At 31.6% G+C, this 16,458-nt stretch overlaps 2 protein-coding genes across 2 annotated transcripts; one reads left to right on the top strand and one right to left on the bottom strand.

Moving 5' to 3' along the window:
* Positions 1 to 7,455: 7,455 nt before the first annotated feature.
* LOC115874332 (multiple inositol polyphosphate phosphatase 1) lies at positions 7,456 to 9,617 on the bottom strand. The gene is made up of 9 exons (XM_030889444.1): positions 9,162 to 9,617; positions 8,968 to 9,102; positions 8,739 to 8,914; positions 8,552 to 8,677; positions 8,350 to 8,500; positions 8,197 to 8,297; positions 8,033 to 8,145; positions 7,786 to 7,977; positions 7,456 to 7,727 (listed from the first exon to the last, which is right to left on the bottom strand). The coding sequence occupies exons 1-9, from the start codon at positions 9,316 to 9,318 to the stop codon at positions 7,562 to 7,564; spliced, it is 1,317 nt and encodes a 438-aa protein (XP_030745304.1). The 5' UTR covers positions 9,319 to 9,617; the 3' UTR covers positions 7,456 to 7,561.
* Positions 9,618 to 12,415: 2,798 nt separating this feature from the next.
* Positions 12,416 to 14,911, top strand: LOC115874331. The gene is made up of 3 exons (XM_030889443.1): positions 12,416 to 12,898; positions 12,980 to 13,206; positions 13,258 to 14,911. Exons 1-3 carry the CDS (start codon positions 12,847 to 12,849, stop codon positions 13,327 to 13,329), a joined length of 351 nt encoding a protein of 116 aa, XP_030745303.1. The 5' UTR covers positions 12,416 to 12,846; the 3' UTR covers positions 13,330 to 14,911.
* Positions 14,912 to 16,458: the final 1,547 nt, after the last annotated feature.

Genomic DNA, 16,458 nt, shown 5'->3' with positions numbered 1-16,458 from the left:
AGATATACACTTCATAAATTACTAGATAAATAAAGCAGATAAATACCGGGCTATAAAGGTAGGCTTGGTATATCCCTACATCTTAAGACGCGTCGGTAGATAGTATTTAAGAATTTTGTCTAGTGTATATGGAGCACAACGATGTAAATGGAAGAATAAACACATACCTTTTTGTCAGTCATATGTTATGGCGGGGAGACTGGAGAATCTGGTATGACGTTGCGTGTTGATATTGGATTCCCCCCTTTACAATGTGATATTCTAACGAACGCAACTGAGCACAATACTTGTATTAAACTAATGCTAATATTTAAGTTGGCAATTCTTGGACCTATTCTAAGAAAAAAAAATACTTCATATAAATGTATACCCTATACATCTTAATTGAGATAAGGTGTGGTAAAAAAAGAACATTTATATATATAAATTATGTTAACATGTTGTTAACATTTCCAAAAGACTTTCTTCATAATAACTCTGATATCATAAATATATTTATAATAAAATATATTTATGAATCTTGATACAGGGCTCCTATGCATCAACGTGCCTTTTTTGATGTACATACAATTTTATTTATACATATCAACCATTGCCGTCCACAACGGTTTCATATTGAATATTTTTGGTGAAAAAAAATGGTCACTGACCCTGGAAGGAAAGTAATTTTCCTTCCAGGGTCAAATCGCTAAAAATACTAAAAATTTCCGAAAAATCGTTTCTGCATCGACTGAAAGGATATTAAGCGATACAACATTTTTTTGTGCTTAAAAATTGCATTTTGATCACAGAATTTTGATGCATAGATTAAATTTCATAGAGATATCTGATGTAACAGTTATGAAAAAAAAAACATTTTTTAGATGTTACCACTCTGTAACTCAAAACTTAACGATGTTTAAGACTAAGACATACAATCATATGAAGTTTTTTTTCTTAGAATAGGTCCAAGAATCGCCTCCTTATACTCTGCTGGTCATCCAATTTATGTGGTCTGAATTTTAATGCGTGTAACAGAGAATAATATAAATGACCGGTTGACAGACAGAGAGACAAAATCAACAGCGGCATAGTGTTGCCGGTTTTTTACGTTTGTAGGAAAATGTGCGTAAAAAATATAAGCAATTTTAAAAATTTTCATGTGTACTACTGAAATGATGATAATATATCTAAACTAAATATAATCTAAAACAGCTGTAGTAAAATGAGTAACTAATAGTGAAATATAAAGTTCCAACTGTAAATGCAACATTTTTCGTAAACGCCTACTTATAAGCTTAATTTTCATGCATCCGTTGTCCGACGATGCGATGATACGATATTAATTTTATTGGTTGAATTTAAAGACTTCGATTGGTTAGAAACGGTTAACCAATTGAAGCCTTTAAATTCAACCAATGAAATTAATATCGTATCAACGTATCGTCGGACAACGGATGCATGAAAATTAAGCTTATAAGTAGGCGTTTACGAAAAATGTTGCATTTAGAGTTGGAACTTTATTTTTCACTATTAGTTACTCATTTTACTACAGCTGTAATAGATTATATTTAGTTTAGATATATTATCATCATTTCAGTAGTACACATGAAAATTTTTAAAATTGCTTATATTTTTTACCATTTGAAATAAAAGATGAAAAAATATAGTTTATAATAATAATAATAATAATAATGCCTTTATTTTCAAAAAAAAGTAAAATAAAATACAGTAAATTATTAATACATTAAGATAGTAAGAAATCATAGAAATTAAATAATTACACCATCAGAATATATATATATATACATATAAATAATCAAAACCCAATTTTGGAGTGGAGCGAAATTCAGAAGCATAATGCTTCTGCTCTTCCATTTAACTCCGAATGCATCCGAATGAAGTACAACAAAAAAAAATAGTAGAAGGTGAAAAAGATTAAAATATGTCATATGAAAAAAGAACAATAAAAAAAAATAATAATAAGCAAAACAAATCAATAAAAAAAACAGTGAAAAAAAAACTCAACTTCAAAGAAGAAAAAAAGTTTCAGTTAGATAAAGAAAAAAAAAGACCTACTGATTTTCATAAAGCCATCGACGGGTATGCATCTTAAATGTATGAATATTTAGAGTTTTTAGGTTTGAAGGTAATTCATTATATAATTTCGCAATACAATAACTGAACGAACCTTCAAAAAGAGAGGTCTTATGGTAGGGAATTGTAAGAGTGTCCTTTCTAATATTAACACTATGCGCATTCTCTCTAAGTTGAATCTTTTCAAACAGGTAAGTTGGTTCTTGGGTAGTAATAATAAAATGATACAGACTCAGTGTGCCCAAACGATGCCTATTCTTCATACTGAGCCACTCCAATTCTCGAAGTTTATGCGAAACATGGTCAAATTTTCTTAGATTAAAAATATATCTCAAACATGTATTCTGCACTTTTTGTATTCGATACACTTCATGAGTGTTTAAGGCTTGCGAATACAATGGAGCACAATGAGAAAAATGCGACAAAACTAGGGCATTACACAAGTTAGCCTTGAGCTTATGACTCAGATAATAACGGTGAGGATACAGTTTTTTAAGAACAAATCTTTATTAAACCAACAAACTATTACAGTTTACAAAGGTTTCTCCTATAACTAAACAACGTATAAATAATTAACTAAATGTAAGGTACAAGTCTTTTAGTGGTAGTAAGATCTTAAATATCACAAATGCAGCATGTGAGCGAGTAATAGGACAACTAAGTAACCTATTATTAAAATATGCTTTTCTTTAAAAAAGGGAAAAGTACAAAAATAAAACAATAATAAAAATAAAAACCAGGTTGAAACTAGGTTGAAATGGGCTGAAAAGTTTTAATATATTTTTTTAACAATAATTAAAGTGTTTTTTTATATCTACTTTAAATTTTTTTGTATTTAATTCTTTTAGGCTGTTAGGTAAATTGTTATACATACTTATGCCTTTAAATAATAAAGAGTTAGCACCAGTATTATTCCTCGGTCTTAATGGTTCTCTTTGACTACAGTTCCTAGTATTATGAGTATGTACATTGGTTCTTTTGTTAAATGTTGTTATTAGATGTCTATCTATTTTATAGTTTGATGAATGATTGAGCAAGTTTGTATACTATAAATATTTTGCAGGGATCTGATTTTATATTTTTGAAAGAGCTGGGAAGTTGGAAAAGTTTTTGGCAAATGGTACATATTTTTAATTGCTTTTTTATGGAGCATTATTAAAGGTTTTATAAATTTCTTTTTTGTTGGGAACCAAATTGCTGTTAGGTTTGTTAACAGTTGTCTCAAATCAGCATATGATTTTTGAATGCAGGACGATACATGCCTGCTATAGGCAAAGGATCTGTCTATTATAACTCCCAGATTTTTTGCCTGTTCGACCACAGGCAGTATGGCACCATTAATTGATAACCTAACCTCGCCGAGGAGATCCTGATAATGATTTCCGCCTGCAAACAACATCACCTTTGTTTTTTGAGGGTTTAATATTAAGTCATATTTAATGGATTCAAGATATATGTTATGTAAATCTAAATTAATTTTATTAAGAGCAAGGCCAAAATCAGTCTTAGCAAAAGACGCATATATCTGCGTATCATCAGCATAAGCGTGTGTATGGGAATACCGAACTACATTTGTTATTTGCGAAGTATAAATACAAAACATAAGAGGCCCCAAGATTGAGCCCTGAGGCAATCCCCGACCTAACTCAACAGGTCCGGAAATGTTTGCTCCCAATTTAACCATCTGCAGCCTATCTGTAAAATAACTCCCAATCATCCGCACCGCATCGTTCGAAAATCCGTAATAATGAAGCACTGACATGAGTACGTTATGATTCAAACAATAAAAGGCCTTACTGTAATCCAGCAATACAAGGATCGAAATATTACCCCTATTCAGTTCTGTCAATATATCATCCGATATTTTCAGTAAGGCACTCGCACAACTATGACCGGCACGGAAACCCGACTGATGACGGGCCAAAATCTGATTGTTTTTGGCATATGTTTTTATTTGGTCATTCAATACATGTTCTAATATTTTCGACATATACGGTAATATGCTAATGGGACGTAGGTCCTTATATTCCTTAACATCCGGAGACTTGGGAATAGGCCGGATCAAGGCTATTTTCCATTTTTCTGGAAAATAGTTTTCTAAAATGCAACTGTTTATAATATGTAATAAAAAAATTTGTATAACTGGATAACTCATTTTAATCATTGAAGAACTGATTTCATCGATTCCTGAAGCACAAGTTGTTATTTATTGATTATGGATAAAATTACTTCTTCGTTGATTAAGGTAAAATTAAATTGAGAATCAATCAAATTATGATAAGTATTGTTGTTAAAATATTTCAGCAAATCTGTGTGATTTTGGTGTAGGGGAGGAATGCCCTCAATGAAAAACTTATTAATTGAATCTACATTGCTTAAGCAATCCGGTATATCGTTGTTTGCAATCAATTTACCAATATTAAAATCCCTCATTTTTTTCCAAAGCGTCCTGGTATTACTATGACTGTATAAATTTTGAAAATAAGCCCTCTTTTCCTGCTTCACCAAAGCTGTAATAAGATTACGCAATTGTTTGTATTCCTCCCAAATACTAAACGATTTTGTTTTTTTAAATTTATATTTTAATTTGTCTCTAGTTTTCATTAGCGACTTTAAATCGTTGGACAACCAAGAAGCAGCAACCTTTGTTATCTTAATAGTTCTACGAGGAACATGTATATCAAAAACTTCTATTAATGCGTCATTTAAAAACTTTAGTTTCATATCTATGTCTTTAATATAATAGATTTTATCAAGTTCTTGATTTTGTAAATCGGAACAAATTTTATTACTATTAGCATTTTTAAAATCACGATAATTCTTAAAAAGTGCCGGTGATCTAAGCATCGAAAGTATTACGAAAACTGCATCATGGTCAGACAGGTCAGGGGAGTTGACTCCAGAATCAAGTACAACTTCAGTGTTTGTAGTTAAAATCAAATCAATGAGCGTGGAAGTATCATGCGTGACTCTAGTATAGTTACCTATAAGCTGATTGAGGCTATAATCACTCATAAACTGTTTGAGACAACCAAATCCAGCCGAATACTGATTTAAGTAATTAATGTTAAAATCACCCATACAAAAAATATTTTCACTTAGAACAAGTGCATTTGAGAAACTTACATCTAACTCTTCAAAGGAAGCCTTACAATCATTAAGAGGGGGCTTATAAATAACGGCACAAACTACTTCCCATGTTTTATATTTAATATTTACCCATAATTGTTCGATATTAGGAGTAGACTCAATAATGACAAACTTTAAACTGGTAGAAATATACAGTCCTACACCCCCACCCCTGGAGCCTCTATCTCTTCTTATAAATCTATACCCGTCAATGTTCACATCTCTTGTTTTGATTTTAGCATCTAACCAAGTTTCAGATACAGCCAAAAGATCACATTTATGTAGTGAGAGATACATCTTAACGTCGTTCACCTTATTGAAAAGTGATCTAATATTAATATGATGTAAGCTCAATCTATGTTTATATTGTTTATCCATAGTCAATTCTATTCTTAAAGTTATTAACATAATTTATATAGAATGAACATCGGCCGTCATAATTATATAGAATGAACATCCGTCGCCAAATGATCAAAAGGAATATTATTTTTATATTTTTTATTATGGTTAACACAGTTTAAACATATATTTTCGGAAGACTTACAGTCTTTAAAGGAATGTTCGCCACTACACCTACCACAGGTAATTTTACTTCTGCAGTCTTTTTTAGATGACCTATTACACAACAATTATAACACCGAGTAATGTTTAAGTGTTCAGTCAAAAAACACCGTTGCCAGCCTATATAAATATAACTTCTCTGAATAAGATTATTATAGATAAAAGACGGCACTTCCAATACAATATTACACAAATTATTTATCGTTTTTAACTTTGTAACAATTTTAAAGTCCGATACACTAAAATTTTGAAAATCGTTTAATAAAAATATGTTATCAAGTATGGAATTGTCACTAGCAAGGTCAGTTGTCAATCATAGATAAATGCAACAAGTTTAGATTGGAAAGCCCGTAAAAATTTTAGGTTGCGAAATTATTTTGGGTCGCGACCGTTATACGTGATCTGGCGCTGCTATAGCGGTCGCTAAGAACAACGGCAAACAAAAACAGAAATAATTTTCTCTTGTCAAAGTCAGAATCTTCAAAAATCATAATAATCTTTCAAAATCTCAACCGCTCTCATTAAAGAAATTCCGAAAAGTGTTTATAGCGTCCATTTCAAAGTAATTATTGCTATCTTGTGAGTTTAATTCAAGTTTTATTTACTCCAACCGGTAATAATTGTGAAAAAGTGGCATTAAAAACTTAAAAAGCTGTGCTGAGAACTGTAAACTGCAAAAACCATCGTGGATCGTGGCATAACGTCGGTTTCCAATGTTTCATAGGTATTTCATACATGCGTCCTTATATAAAATAAAGTTTCTTGTATGCAACACACTGTATTTTATTTATAAAATTAAACGAAAATAATAATAAATTTGATTAAACAATATTTGGCGATATAATTCCGGAAAAAGCCGAACCGCTCCGAAATTTTCAAAAGTTTTGGGTCGCGACCGTTGCAAGAATAGCGCCAAATAGTGTTTACATTGTCCTTATGGGCACTTTCCAATCTAGATTGAGTTTTTTTGATTCATTCACATTTACCTTGTTTCCTAATTTTGAATTTAAAGCGTCTTTTAGAATTTGAAGATCAGACTGTTTGTTACAGAAAATTGCTGCACCGTTTTTTGTTCTTTTTGTACCATTGACACATACATTTAGTGACGCAGGATTGATGGTATTTACAATAGTTTCTAAAATATTAATCGGAATTCCCATCTCGGTTTTCTATCAACAATACCGATGAATCAGTGTTTAAATTCTTTTTTGCTGCTGCACTGTAGGAACTGCTAGGTTTAATCGTCGGCAAAAAAACTTGGCCTGCTTCGGAATTCTTCTTATCTTGCATTCCATTTTTTAAGATGTGATTCATTTTTGATTTCAGGAGGTCATTGGACTGTTCCATTTCTTGAAGTAGACGGTCAGTTAGTATCTTCTCTCTTTAGCATTCGATTTCTTTTTCGCATAGACGTATATCGACATGCGTACTATCCGGTACTGCATTTAATTTAGGCAGATTTTTATTTACAATTGTCTCACAACTCACAATTATCACAAAACCAATAGATATTAGCTACTTTGGGCACAATTTTACAAATTTCGTCTCTTAGACTAACGCAAGCCGAATGGAACTTATTTTTACACAAACCACACACTATTGACTTAGAATTAACTATAAAATTGTCGGAACATCGCGAGCAGACACTCACGTCCGACGCCATTTTTCGAACGGGCGTTATCATTGAACGGGCTTTATCATTGATTTATTTTAAAACATATGTATAAATATAAATATTTTCTGAAATAAATAAAATCTATTTTGTCATATAAATAAAATTAAATCAAATAGACAATTAGTCATCAGTTTTGTTACACATTGCAGTAAAATCACACTTTTTTAAGCTATGACTGTAGTAGTCCAATATTTTGTTATAATCACATAAATCAGAATCGGGACATGGAGGTAATCTGACAATGTTTTCTTGGTGAAGTGTTAAAATTTCTTGGTTACCGTTACAGCTAAAATTTAAACCATATAGTAAAAATTATATATTAACCGGACACAAAGCAGTCTTACTTAAATAATACAAAAGCCAAATTAGTACCAAAAGCATCAATCAAGCTAGTTCTCCATTTTCTATTAGTCATTTTGTTATAATTTGTTGATCTTAATGCTTCCTGATCCTTATACAAACCCATATGAGCCAGCATTTTTAACAATGTACCAGAATGGGTAAAATATATAGTTGCTTTAGGATATTGGTTAGATCTAAAACATTGTGAATCAGAAAAATTTACAAAATAATTGTTAAGGGGTTTCTTACATATCTAGGTGACTGATCATATCACCAAATGCCGGACAGGCTTGTTGATATGTTAACTCATGTCCATATCCATCAACCCAATAATATTTGAGATCTTCCATATACTCGAGAACCTTTAAAAAATAAACTGTAATATATTTATCTAAACTTGTATTAGAATATACTTTAAAATCTTCTTCAGAAAACACAGAACACCAAGGCGATTTACTTTGCTTATTCCAAGCCGTCTCAAAACCGCATGTGATATACATGACATAAATATCACCTATAAAAAATAGGACAGATAACAAGCAGCATCGTGGAATTAGCACACATACCTAAATCAATTTCATCTTGCAATCCCAATCTTTTATTAACATTCCGTATTACATCAGTCATTTCAAAACCAGCAGCAAACTTTTTATATTGACCGGTATCTTTTTCTTTGGCTTTGATTTCCTGTCTCCATTTATCACATAATTTATAAAACTATAAAAAACACAGTAGTAAGAAGTAACAAAACAAAAAACCAAGTCATACTCTTAAAATTGGATCCTTCTTTAAAGGTTCCGGAAACCAAACTTCTTTAGCTGTGTGTTTTCCGAATAAACCTGCAGCAAAATATAATGCACTTTTCTTTGTTCTTTGGGAATAGGTATATCTGAACTAAAAAAATTAAATGGATAGATATTTTTTAAAAATCAATCATATAATTTAAATAACCAACTTTGTACGTTGTGTTACTGTAAACTTCATTAAAAATATCAGGAAAGCGATTTTGCATTCTTTCTGCTAACAGTAACATTTCTTCTTCACCCTCATGGGTAAGTTTTGTTTCATCATCAATATCTAAGCGGGTTCTCCATTTACGGAATAAATCCAGATCACGGTTTTTAATATTATCTAAAAAGATTGTTTTGTAAATTAGTAAAGCCAGTTTTAAAAATGTTTAATACCATTTGGCAGATTCTCATTTTCCAATATCAATTGTTGAATTTTTGGAAGTTTGTTTTTCATGTCTTCAATATTTGTCACACTTGGATTTCTCGTCCCATGTCTTACAATCATCCAAATTTTAGTTGATACACATCCTGCATGATAAAACAGTATATAATATAAGTAACTACCAATTCTATTTTTATACAATTACCATTATAATAAATTTTATCAAATGATATATTGGACACACTTCGATATGGTGTCCTTGTTCCTAAATGAACTTGAAAAGGATATTCGTTAGAGCATTGCTCACATTTGTTAATAAAATGATATATTATAAAACACAATATAAACGAACGAATGGTCATTGTAACATGCTCTTCTGTTTACAGAAAGAACAGTTATATCACAACTGGTAGAACACAAATTATCGGTTTACACTGGGCTTTACTAATTTTACAGCTTTTATGTGATGTGTTATTCATAAATATTACACTGAATAATTTTAAAATTGCTATAACGAAATTGATATCAATTATAACTTTTTTACATGCATGTCACGCCGTTGTTTACAGATGTTATTTAACCATAACTGACCATAATAACAATAAGCCAATTTCGAGCGATCAACCGTTAACCTCGTTAACTGGTTATGGTTGACAGCAAAAGTTGACAGACTTAGTTGACAGATAACAATGCTTTAAAGCCTCGTCAATGCCTTCTATTAAAAGATCAGCCTACGGGCGGACTTTTGTTTACTTCATCAGCTGTACATACTTAGATATTGGGTTAGATTCCGTTTCATATTTTGTCGGTTGATTTTTGGTTTTAACTCTTTGATTTTTGGTATTATTTATTATTGTAGTGCAAAAAACTAATTATTTTGGTGTTGAAGTGACATAAACTACTACCAGATATATGGTCACTCTCGGTTTCGCATAAAAAAATAGAAATTTTAAAAATTACACGTTGTGCAAGTGATTTAACCTAAAAGTGCCCATACATTTTTTACTTATCGTGATTTTTGTGTGTGTTTTTTAAGACTCTAACAATTCATCAATAAAGCTTAAGTGGAGTGTGTTATTGGTGCTATGCCTCATCTTTGTTGTGTTCCTGGTGGAAAGGATAGTTACTAAGGATAGTTATTATACTAGGCAGCCTAAAGTGTCCGGAAGAGCAAGAAAAGTGGGTACGAGTTATAAATCAAGAGAATTTTATTGAAAATATCTTTAATAAATTTAAAAATAATATTCTCCCATGATGGTATTAATGAAACTGGACAATTATGTTTATTTTATTCATATTGTGGAATCTCCACTCCAAGTGTTGCTGGTTCAGCTTCGATAGATTCAAACACGTAAGTAGGTATTATGATCTAGGGAAAAATAAAGAATATGTGTATTAGAGATCATGAAAAAGATTATTATTTTGAGTTCAAATTTTAAAAAAAGATTTTTGTAAAGACAAGACTGATACAGTTTAAAAGAAGAATGTGTTTTTGTTTGATAATATATAATGTATGTTAAGCATAACATATATTTGTTCAGTAATTTTTAATGAATAGTATTGATTATTTATAATACCAAATTAATATCAAATATTTAAGTGATGGCTGAATACAATATGAATAAAATAACAATAAAATTGGTATATTTGCATAATACAAAATTAAGTTTTAAGAATAAAGGTGTTACTAAAAATACTAAGAAATTCATATTTCTTTGTTTTAATTGGTCTAATGTTATTTACATTTTACGTAAGAATTATACCGTATCATCGAAAAAAATCGGCGTCTAGTTGGCTTGGAAATGAACATCGATGACATTCCCTAAATAACTGTACACATAAAATAATTAACTAGAATTTTACAATCTTGGAAAATTTGATATTCTTGAACCTTGATTCTAAATATTCTAAAATTTTTGATTTTCTTGGGATTTTTAGGTTCGGGAAAAACGCTGATTGATTTTTCATTTGGTTTTTCATTATTTTTATTTGGTTTAAAAAAAAACGGTTCGGCTAACATTATAGCCTCCATCAGTGTTGTGTCATATGAAAAAAATAGTGTCGAATATAATCCAAAAAATTGCATATAAAATATGCACACCACGCACATAATGTTTACTGCGTACTCCATAGTCAATGTAGATAATTTTAGTGTTAAGAATAATAATTTTAAAAATATGTGGTCATCTTTTGATAAGTTTATATTAGTTTATTAATTGCAGTAAACATTATGAGGTGTGAATTATATTGTATATGTAATTTTTGGATTATATTCGACACTATTTTTCTCATATGACACAACACTGTGAAGGCTATAGTTAGCCGAAACGTTTTTTTTTTAAACCGAATAAAAATAATGAAAACCCAAATGAAAACTTAATCAGCGTTTTTTCCCGAACCTAAAAAATCCCAAGAAAATCAAAAATTTTAGAATAATTTAACATATAAAATGCCAGCGATCTTCATTTCATAGCCATCGCTGACGCCTTTTTTAGATAATATTGTATTATTTGTAAATATAATTTTTCGAACATTGATACTTGCAAAATATACATATAAATTTTGTGAATGCAAATAATAATACATCACTATTAGTAGATATTCAATGTTTTTTGTTAAATTAGATCGATTTTCAAACCCCAAAATTTAAAATATATTTACATTTTACCCATTATCTTATGTACCTATACATTATTTGTACATTGTAAAACATTTGCTGCATATGTATGGTTCATAGTTTATTTGCCAAAGTATTTATTACTATAAATAGGTATATATGTTGTAGTTATTAACTGTATATTATGTATATTTCATTTAAACTATCATTTTTAAAATACAAACCAAAAATCTGAGGAATAATTATGTTTTCCATGTATTCTACAACATATTTATTAATCCGTTATATCTAACTAGCGTGACGTCATAAATCTCGCCCGTAGGCTGATCTTTTAATAGAAGGCATTGGCCTCGTTTTCAGAACGACGCACAGTGCTTCGAACATATGGCATATGGCTCTAGAGGACAAAAATGCAAAACTTCCCTTTTATTGTAGGATTTGTAGGCAATTTATTCAAACCTAAGATTCAAACTAGGTTTATTTGACACAAATGATGAGTACTCTGGGTCTTGTGCAGAACAGGTCCCCACGAAATCGTGGTTTTTTTAATTTTTAATGTGGATCCCATAGTTAATGGAATGGTTTAAAAGAAAAAAATTGTTGGATGAACCACTTTTTCTACGAAAAAAAATAATTGAAAATTCCAAATTTTCACTACATTCCATTCCGAAAACTCCCTATTATAACCCTAATAAAGACAGTAAAATACAAGGTTATGCACAGTGTTGCCATACTCACCCTGTGTAAAATCGACGAAAACGTTCTACTTTATATTCATTTTTTTTACATTTAGTACGCACTTTAAGAACACGAAAAATTAAAAATATAATAAACAAGGCAAAACAAAAACACTATAAAAATAAATTGACAATAAAATCATTACACAGTATTTAGCACAATTGTTTAAAAATATATTTTTCCCGGATTTGTTCAGTAAGATTCCGAAATCGATGTGATCTGCGTACTTCCAAACACTCCCCACCAACCTAACCTAACCAATGCATTAACACCCCCAAATAACCAGGCTAACCAATGCATTAACACCCTCCAAATAACCAGACTAACCAATGCATTACCACCCTCCAAATAACCAGAATATCTAACCTAACCTAACCAATGCATTAACCCTAGAATACTAACCATCGTAAATTTTACGACGATACTTAATTTCGACCACGATTTTATCGTCGCGGTAGACCCCTTTCCGTTGTGCGCTCTTCTAGTCTTCTACTAAATATCAGTGTGCGTAGGTTGGTGGCCCAGTGTGCATAGTATGGTGATCGGAAGAGTGTTAATTCAGCAGCGACGTCGTAGTTTTTACGAAGGTTAGTATTAACGTTATATTTAATCATATGCCCTTGTTTGAATATTTTTCTTCAATATTGCTAGATTCTACTTTTTTTCAGAATATATCATGGCAGCTAAAAAGTGGGATAGGATAAGACCATTAACTGAAAGAGAACTACTGTTAGAAGCCCAAAAAGGCTTAGAAGGGTTTTTGCCGGGTGAAAATGATGATAATTGTGATGAGACAGAAAGCGGTTCCAGACAGAAGCCTTTAGTCCATCTGAGTCTGAATTTGAGCCGACAACTAGCAGTGACACTGATTCAGAATATGACTTACCATCTACAAGTAAGAAAAGAAAAAAGGCATCCAAAGTAAGCAATTTATCTTGTATTGCAGTCAATCCTGAGGATGAAAATACGGTGTCAGATAATCAGGAAGAAAATCAAGATGCAACACAGGATATTATAACAATAGGAAGTACCGTAGATAAACCTGTAAAGCGGCTACGCCTTCCCACAAGTCTAAAAGGTAAAAACGGACACAGGTGGTCATCCGAGCCAAAAGCACCGAGAAGAACTCCCAAACGCAATATTGTACACATCATGCAAGGTCCCACTAATGCTGTCAAAGAAGCATTTACTTCTTTAGACGTTTTTCATTGAAATGTTAATTGTTAATTATACAAATGCTGAGATATTCATTCGAGCTCAAAAATATAAGACAAGTAAGTACACTAACTCAGACGTAAAACAGGAAGAATTGCATGCCTTATTGGGACTTTTAATATTCGCGGCCTCTCAAAAGGATAATCACTTGGCAAGAGAGAAATGTTCAACGAAAAGCTTTCAGGTTCAATATATAAAGCAACAATGAGTTTCTCATAGAGTGTCTTCGATTTGATGATAAAGCCACTCGGTCAGAAAGGAAAAAATCTGATTCATTAGCGGCAATACGAGAAATATGGGACGACTTAATGGATAAATGCAGAAAATCGTATAAACGGGATCCTACCTTACAATCGACGAACAGCTGCTGGCTTTCAGGGGAAGATGTCCCTTTAGGATGTACATCCCAAATAAGCCAGCTAAATATGGACTAAAAATTGTTATGATGTGTGATGTCGGTACTAAATACATGTATGATGCCGATCCGTATTTGGGCAAAGGGACTAAAACAAATGGCCAACCACTCGGAGAATTTTATGTTAAAAAATTGACCCAAGCAGTACATGGTAGCAACCGGAATATAACAACCGATAATTGGTTCACTTCGGTACCCCTGGCTACAGACCTTCTAAAAGCCCCTTACAATTTAACCTTAGTAGGAACCCTAAGACAGAATAAAAAAGAGATTCCTCCAGAACTATTGAACCTGAAAAATCGAGAAATTGGGAGTTCACTCTTTTGTTTCGACGGTGAAAAAACTCTGGTTTCATATAAAACCAAAACAAACAAATCCGTTCTTCTTCTCTCAACATTGCATGATGGTCCAATACTTTGTGATAAGACTGGAAAACCTGACATTATCACGTTTTATAATGCAACCAAATATGGTGTAGATACATTTGACCAGATGTGCGGGAACATGAACGTATCAAGGAAAACAAGGAGATGGCCGCTTTGTCTCTTCTACGGTATGATTAATATAGCCTGTATTAATTCATGGATTGTTTATAATCATAACCAACGAAGAAAGGGATTAGAAACAATCTCGAGAAAAAAAATTATGTGTTTATTATCAGAGCAACTAATAAAACCATGGTTGGAGCAGCGGAAAACTTGGCCAACTTTACCCGCTCGCTAAGACTGATAATCGAAAATATTTTAAATTCAGATGGACCACAGGAAAGAGCAACTCCTATTGAAAACAAACATGCGATGTGTCAATTCTGTCCTTCAAAAAAACGCAGAATGACGACCAACTATTGTAAGCACTGTCAACGGCCTATTTGTGGAGAACACCGTGCTTTTTGTTGTGTTTCTTGTTCTTCAAAAATGTAATTTTTTTGTTTCTTTTTTAATGTTCGTAATTATAAATATCAAATGAATTAATCAATGTGTAGTTACAGTTAATAAATATTAAAAATGTTTTCTGTAAATCGTGTTCTTTTTTAAAGTCGTAAATTTTACGAAGGTTAGTATTAATAGGCAGCCAAATAAGGTTAGTATTCTAGGGTTAACACCCCCAAATAACCAGGCTAACCAATGCATTAACACCCTCCAAATCACCAGGCTAACCAATGCATTAACACCCTCCAAATAATCAGGCTAACCAATGCATTACCACCCTCCAAATAACCAGCCTATCTAACCTAACCTAACCAATGCATTAACACCCCCAAATAACCAGGCTAACCAATGCATTAACACCCTCCAAATAACCATGCTAACCAATGCATTACCACCCTCCAAATAACCAGGCTAACCAATGCATTAACACCCCCAAATAACCAGGCTAACCAATGCATTAACACCCTCCAAATAACCAGGCTAACCAATGCATTACCACCCTCCAAATAACCAGGCTAACCATTGCATTAACACCCTCCAAATAACCAGGCTAACCAATGCATTACCACCTTCCAAATAACCAGGCTAACCTAATTGAGCCTAATGACAAAACTTCATTGATTACGCGTCGAAAAACAGTATATATTAAAAAAACTTATATTTTCGTAGAACCTGAAAAATCCGCAAATTTTATTTCAGAAATTGCTTTAAAATAATCCACACTAACGAATAAGCTACTAGACAGTTCAATTTTTGTTGCACTAAAGTGATAACTTACCGTTTTAAGTCCCTCCACAACAACTTTATTTCAGAAGAAAATCATATAAAGTAATTTTATTGACAACGTCGCAAATTCTATGCGAAGGCCATAGATGACATACCGATGATCGATTAACTGTCAATCGAAAAAGTCATAAAATTGCTAGCTTGAGCTGATGTAAATAAATATATTTTCTTAATTTTTATGCTTACAAAGAAGATTCGTTACATTTTTGTGCTTAAATTAGATCATTCCACGTCTATATAAGGTAATAAAGTACTAATATGTGATGTTTTTACTGAATCCGTGTAGAAAATTTAACATATTTACTGTCCGTCGCCTGTACCTAAAATACGTTTTTTTGCCGCTTTTTAAAGATAAAACACTTTCATCCAACAATTTTTATGCTTAAAAATATTCAGTTTAAGATAATCTTGCAAAAAAATCCCAAAAAAGTGTTAAATGCGTGGGGACCTATTGTGCACCAGAGCCGAGTACTCTCATTGTACTAAATGATGATGTTCTTAGTCCCACGTTTATGAAAATAAATCTTATAAATAATAAAAATGTTGGAGCTGTGTTCCATCTAAGGAAATAATAATTTATAGTATGAAAACGGTGTAAGTATTAAATAAATCCCTGTGATAAAAAAGAATTGGAATAACATTAGAACATGATTCCTACAATATAAACCTAATATAAGATAAAAATATTTTTCTTTAATGAAAAAGAAACATTAATGCTATATTTAATTAAAAAAAAACTTAAGATACTATAAATTTACTTTAGGACAACAAAATGCATAGATCGTAACTACTCTGATTCAGA

The sequence above is a fragment of the Sitophilus oryzae genome, unplaced genomic scaffold (genome assembly GCF_002938485.1).
Source record: "Sitophilus oryzae breed Bouriz unplaced genomic scaffold, Soryzae_2.0 scaffold_1274_pilon_pilon, whole genome shotgun sequence".
Lineage (NCBI taxonomy): Eukaryota > Metazoa > Arthropoda > Insecta > Coleoptera > Curculionidae > Sitophilus > Sitophilus oryzae.
Note: the sequence above shows the minus strand (reverse complement) of the source record. Positions and strands in the feature narration are given on the sequence as shown.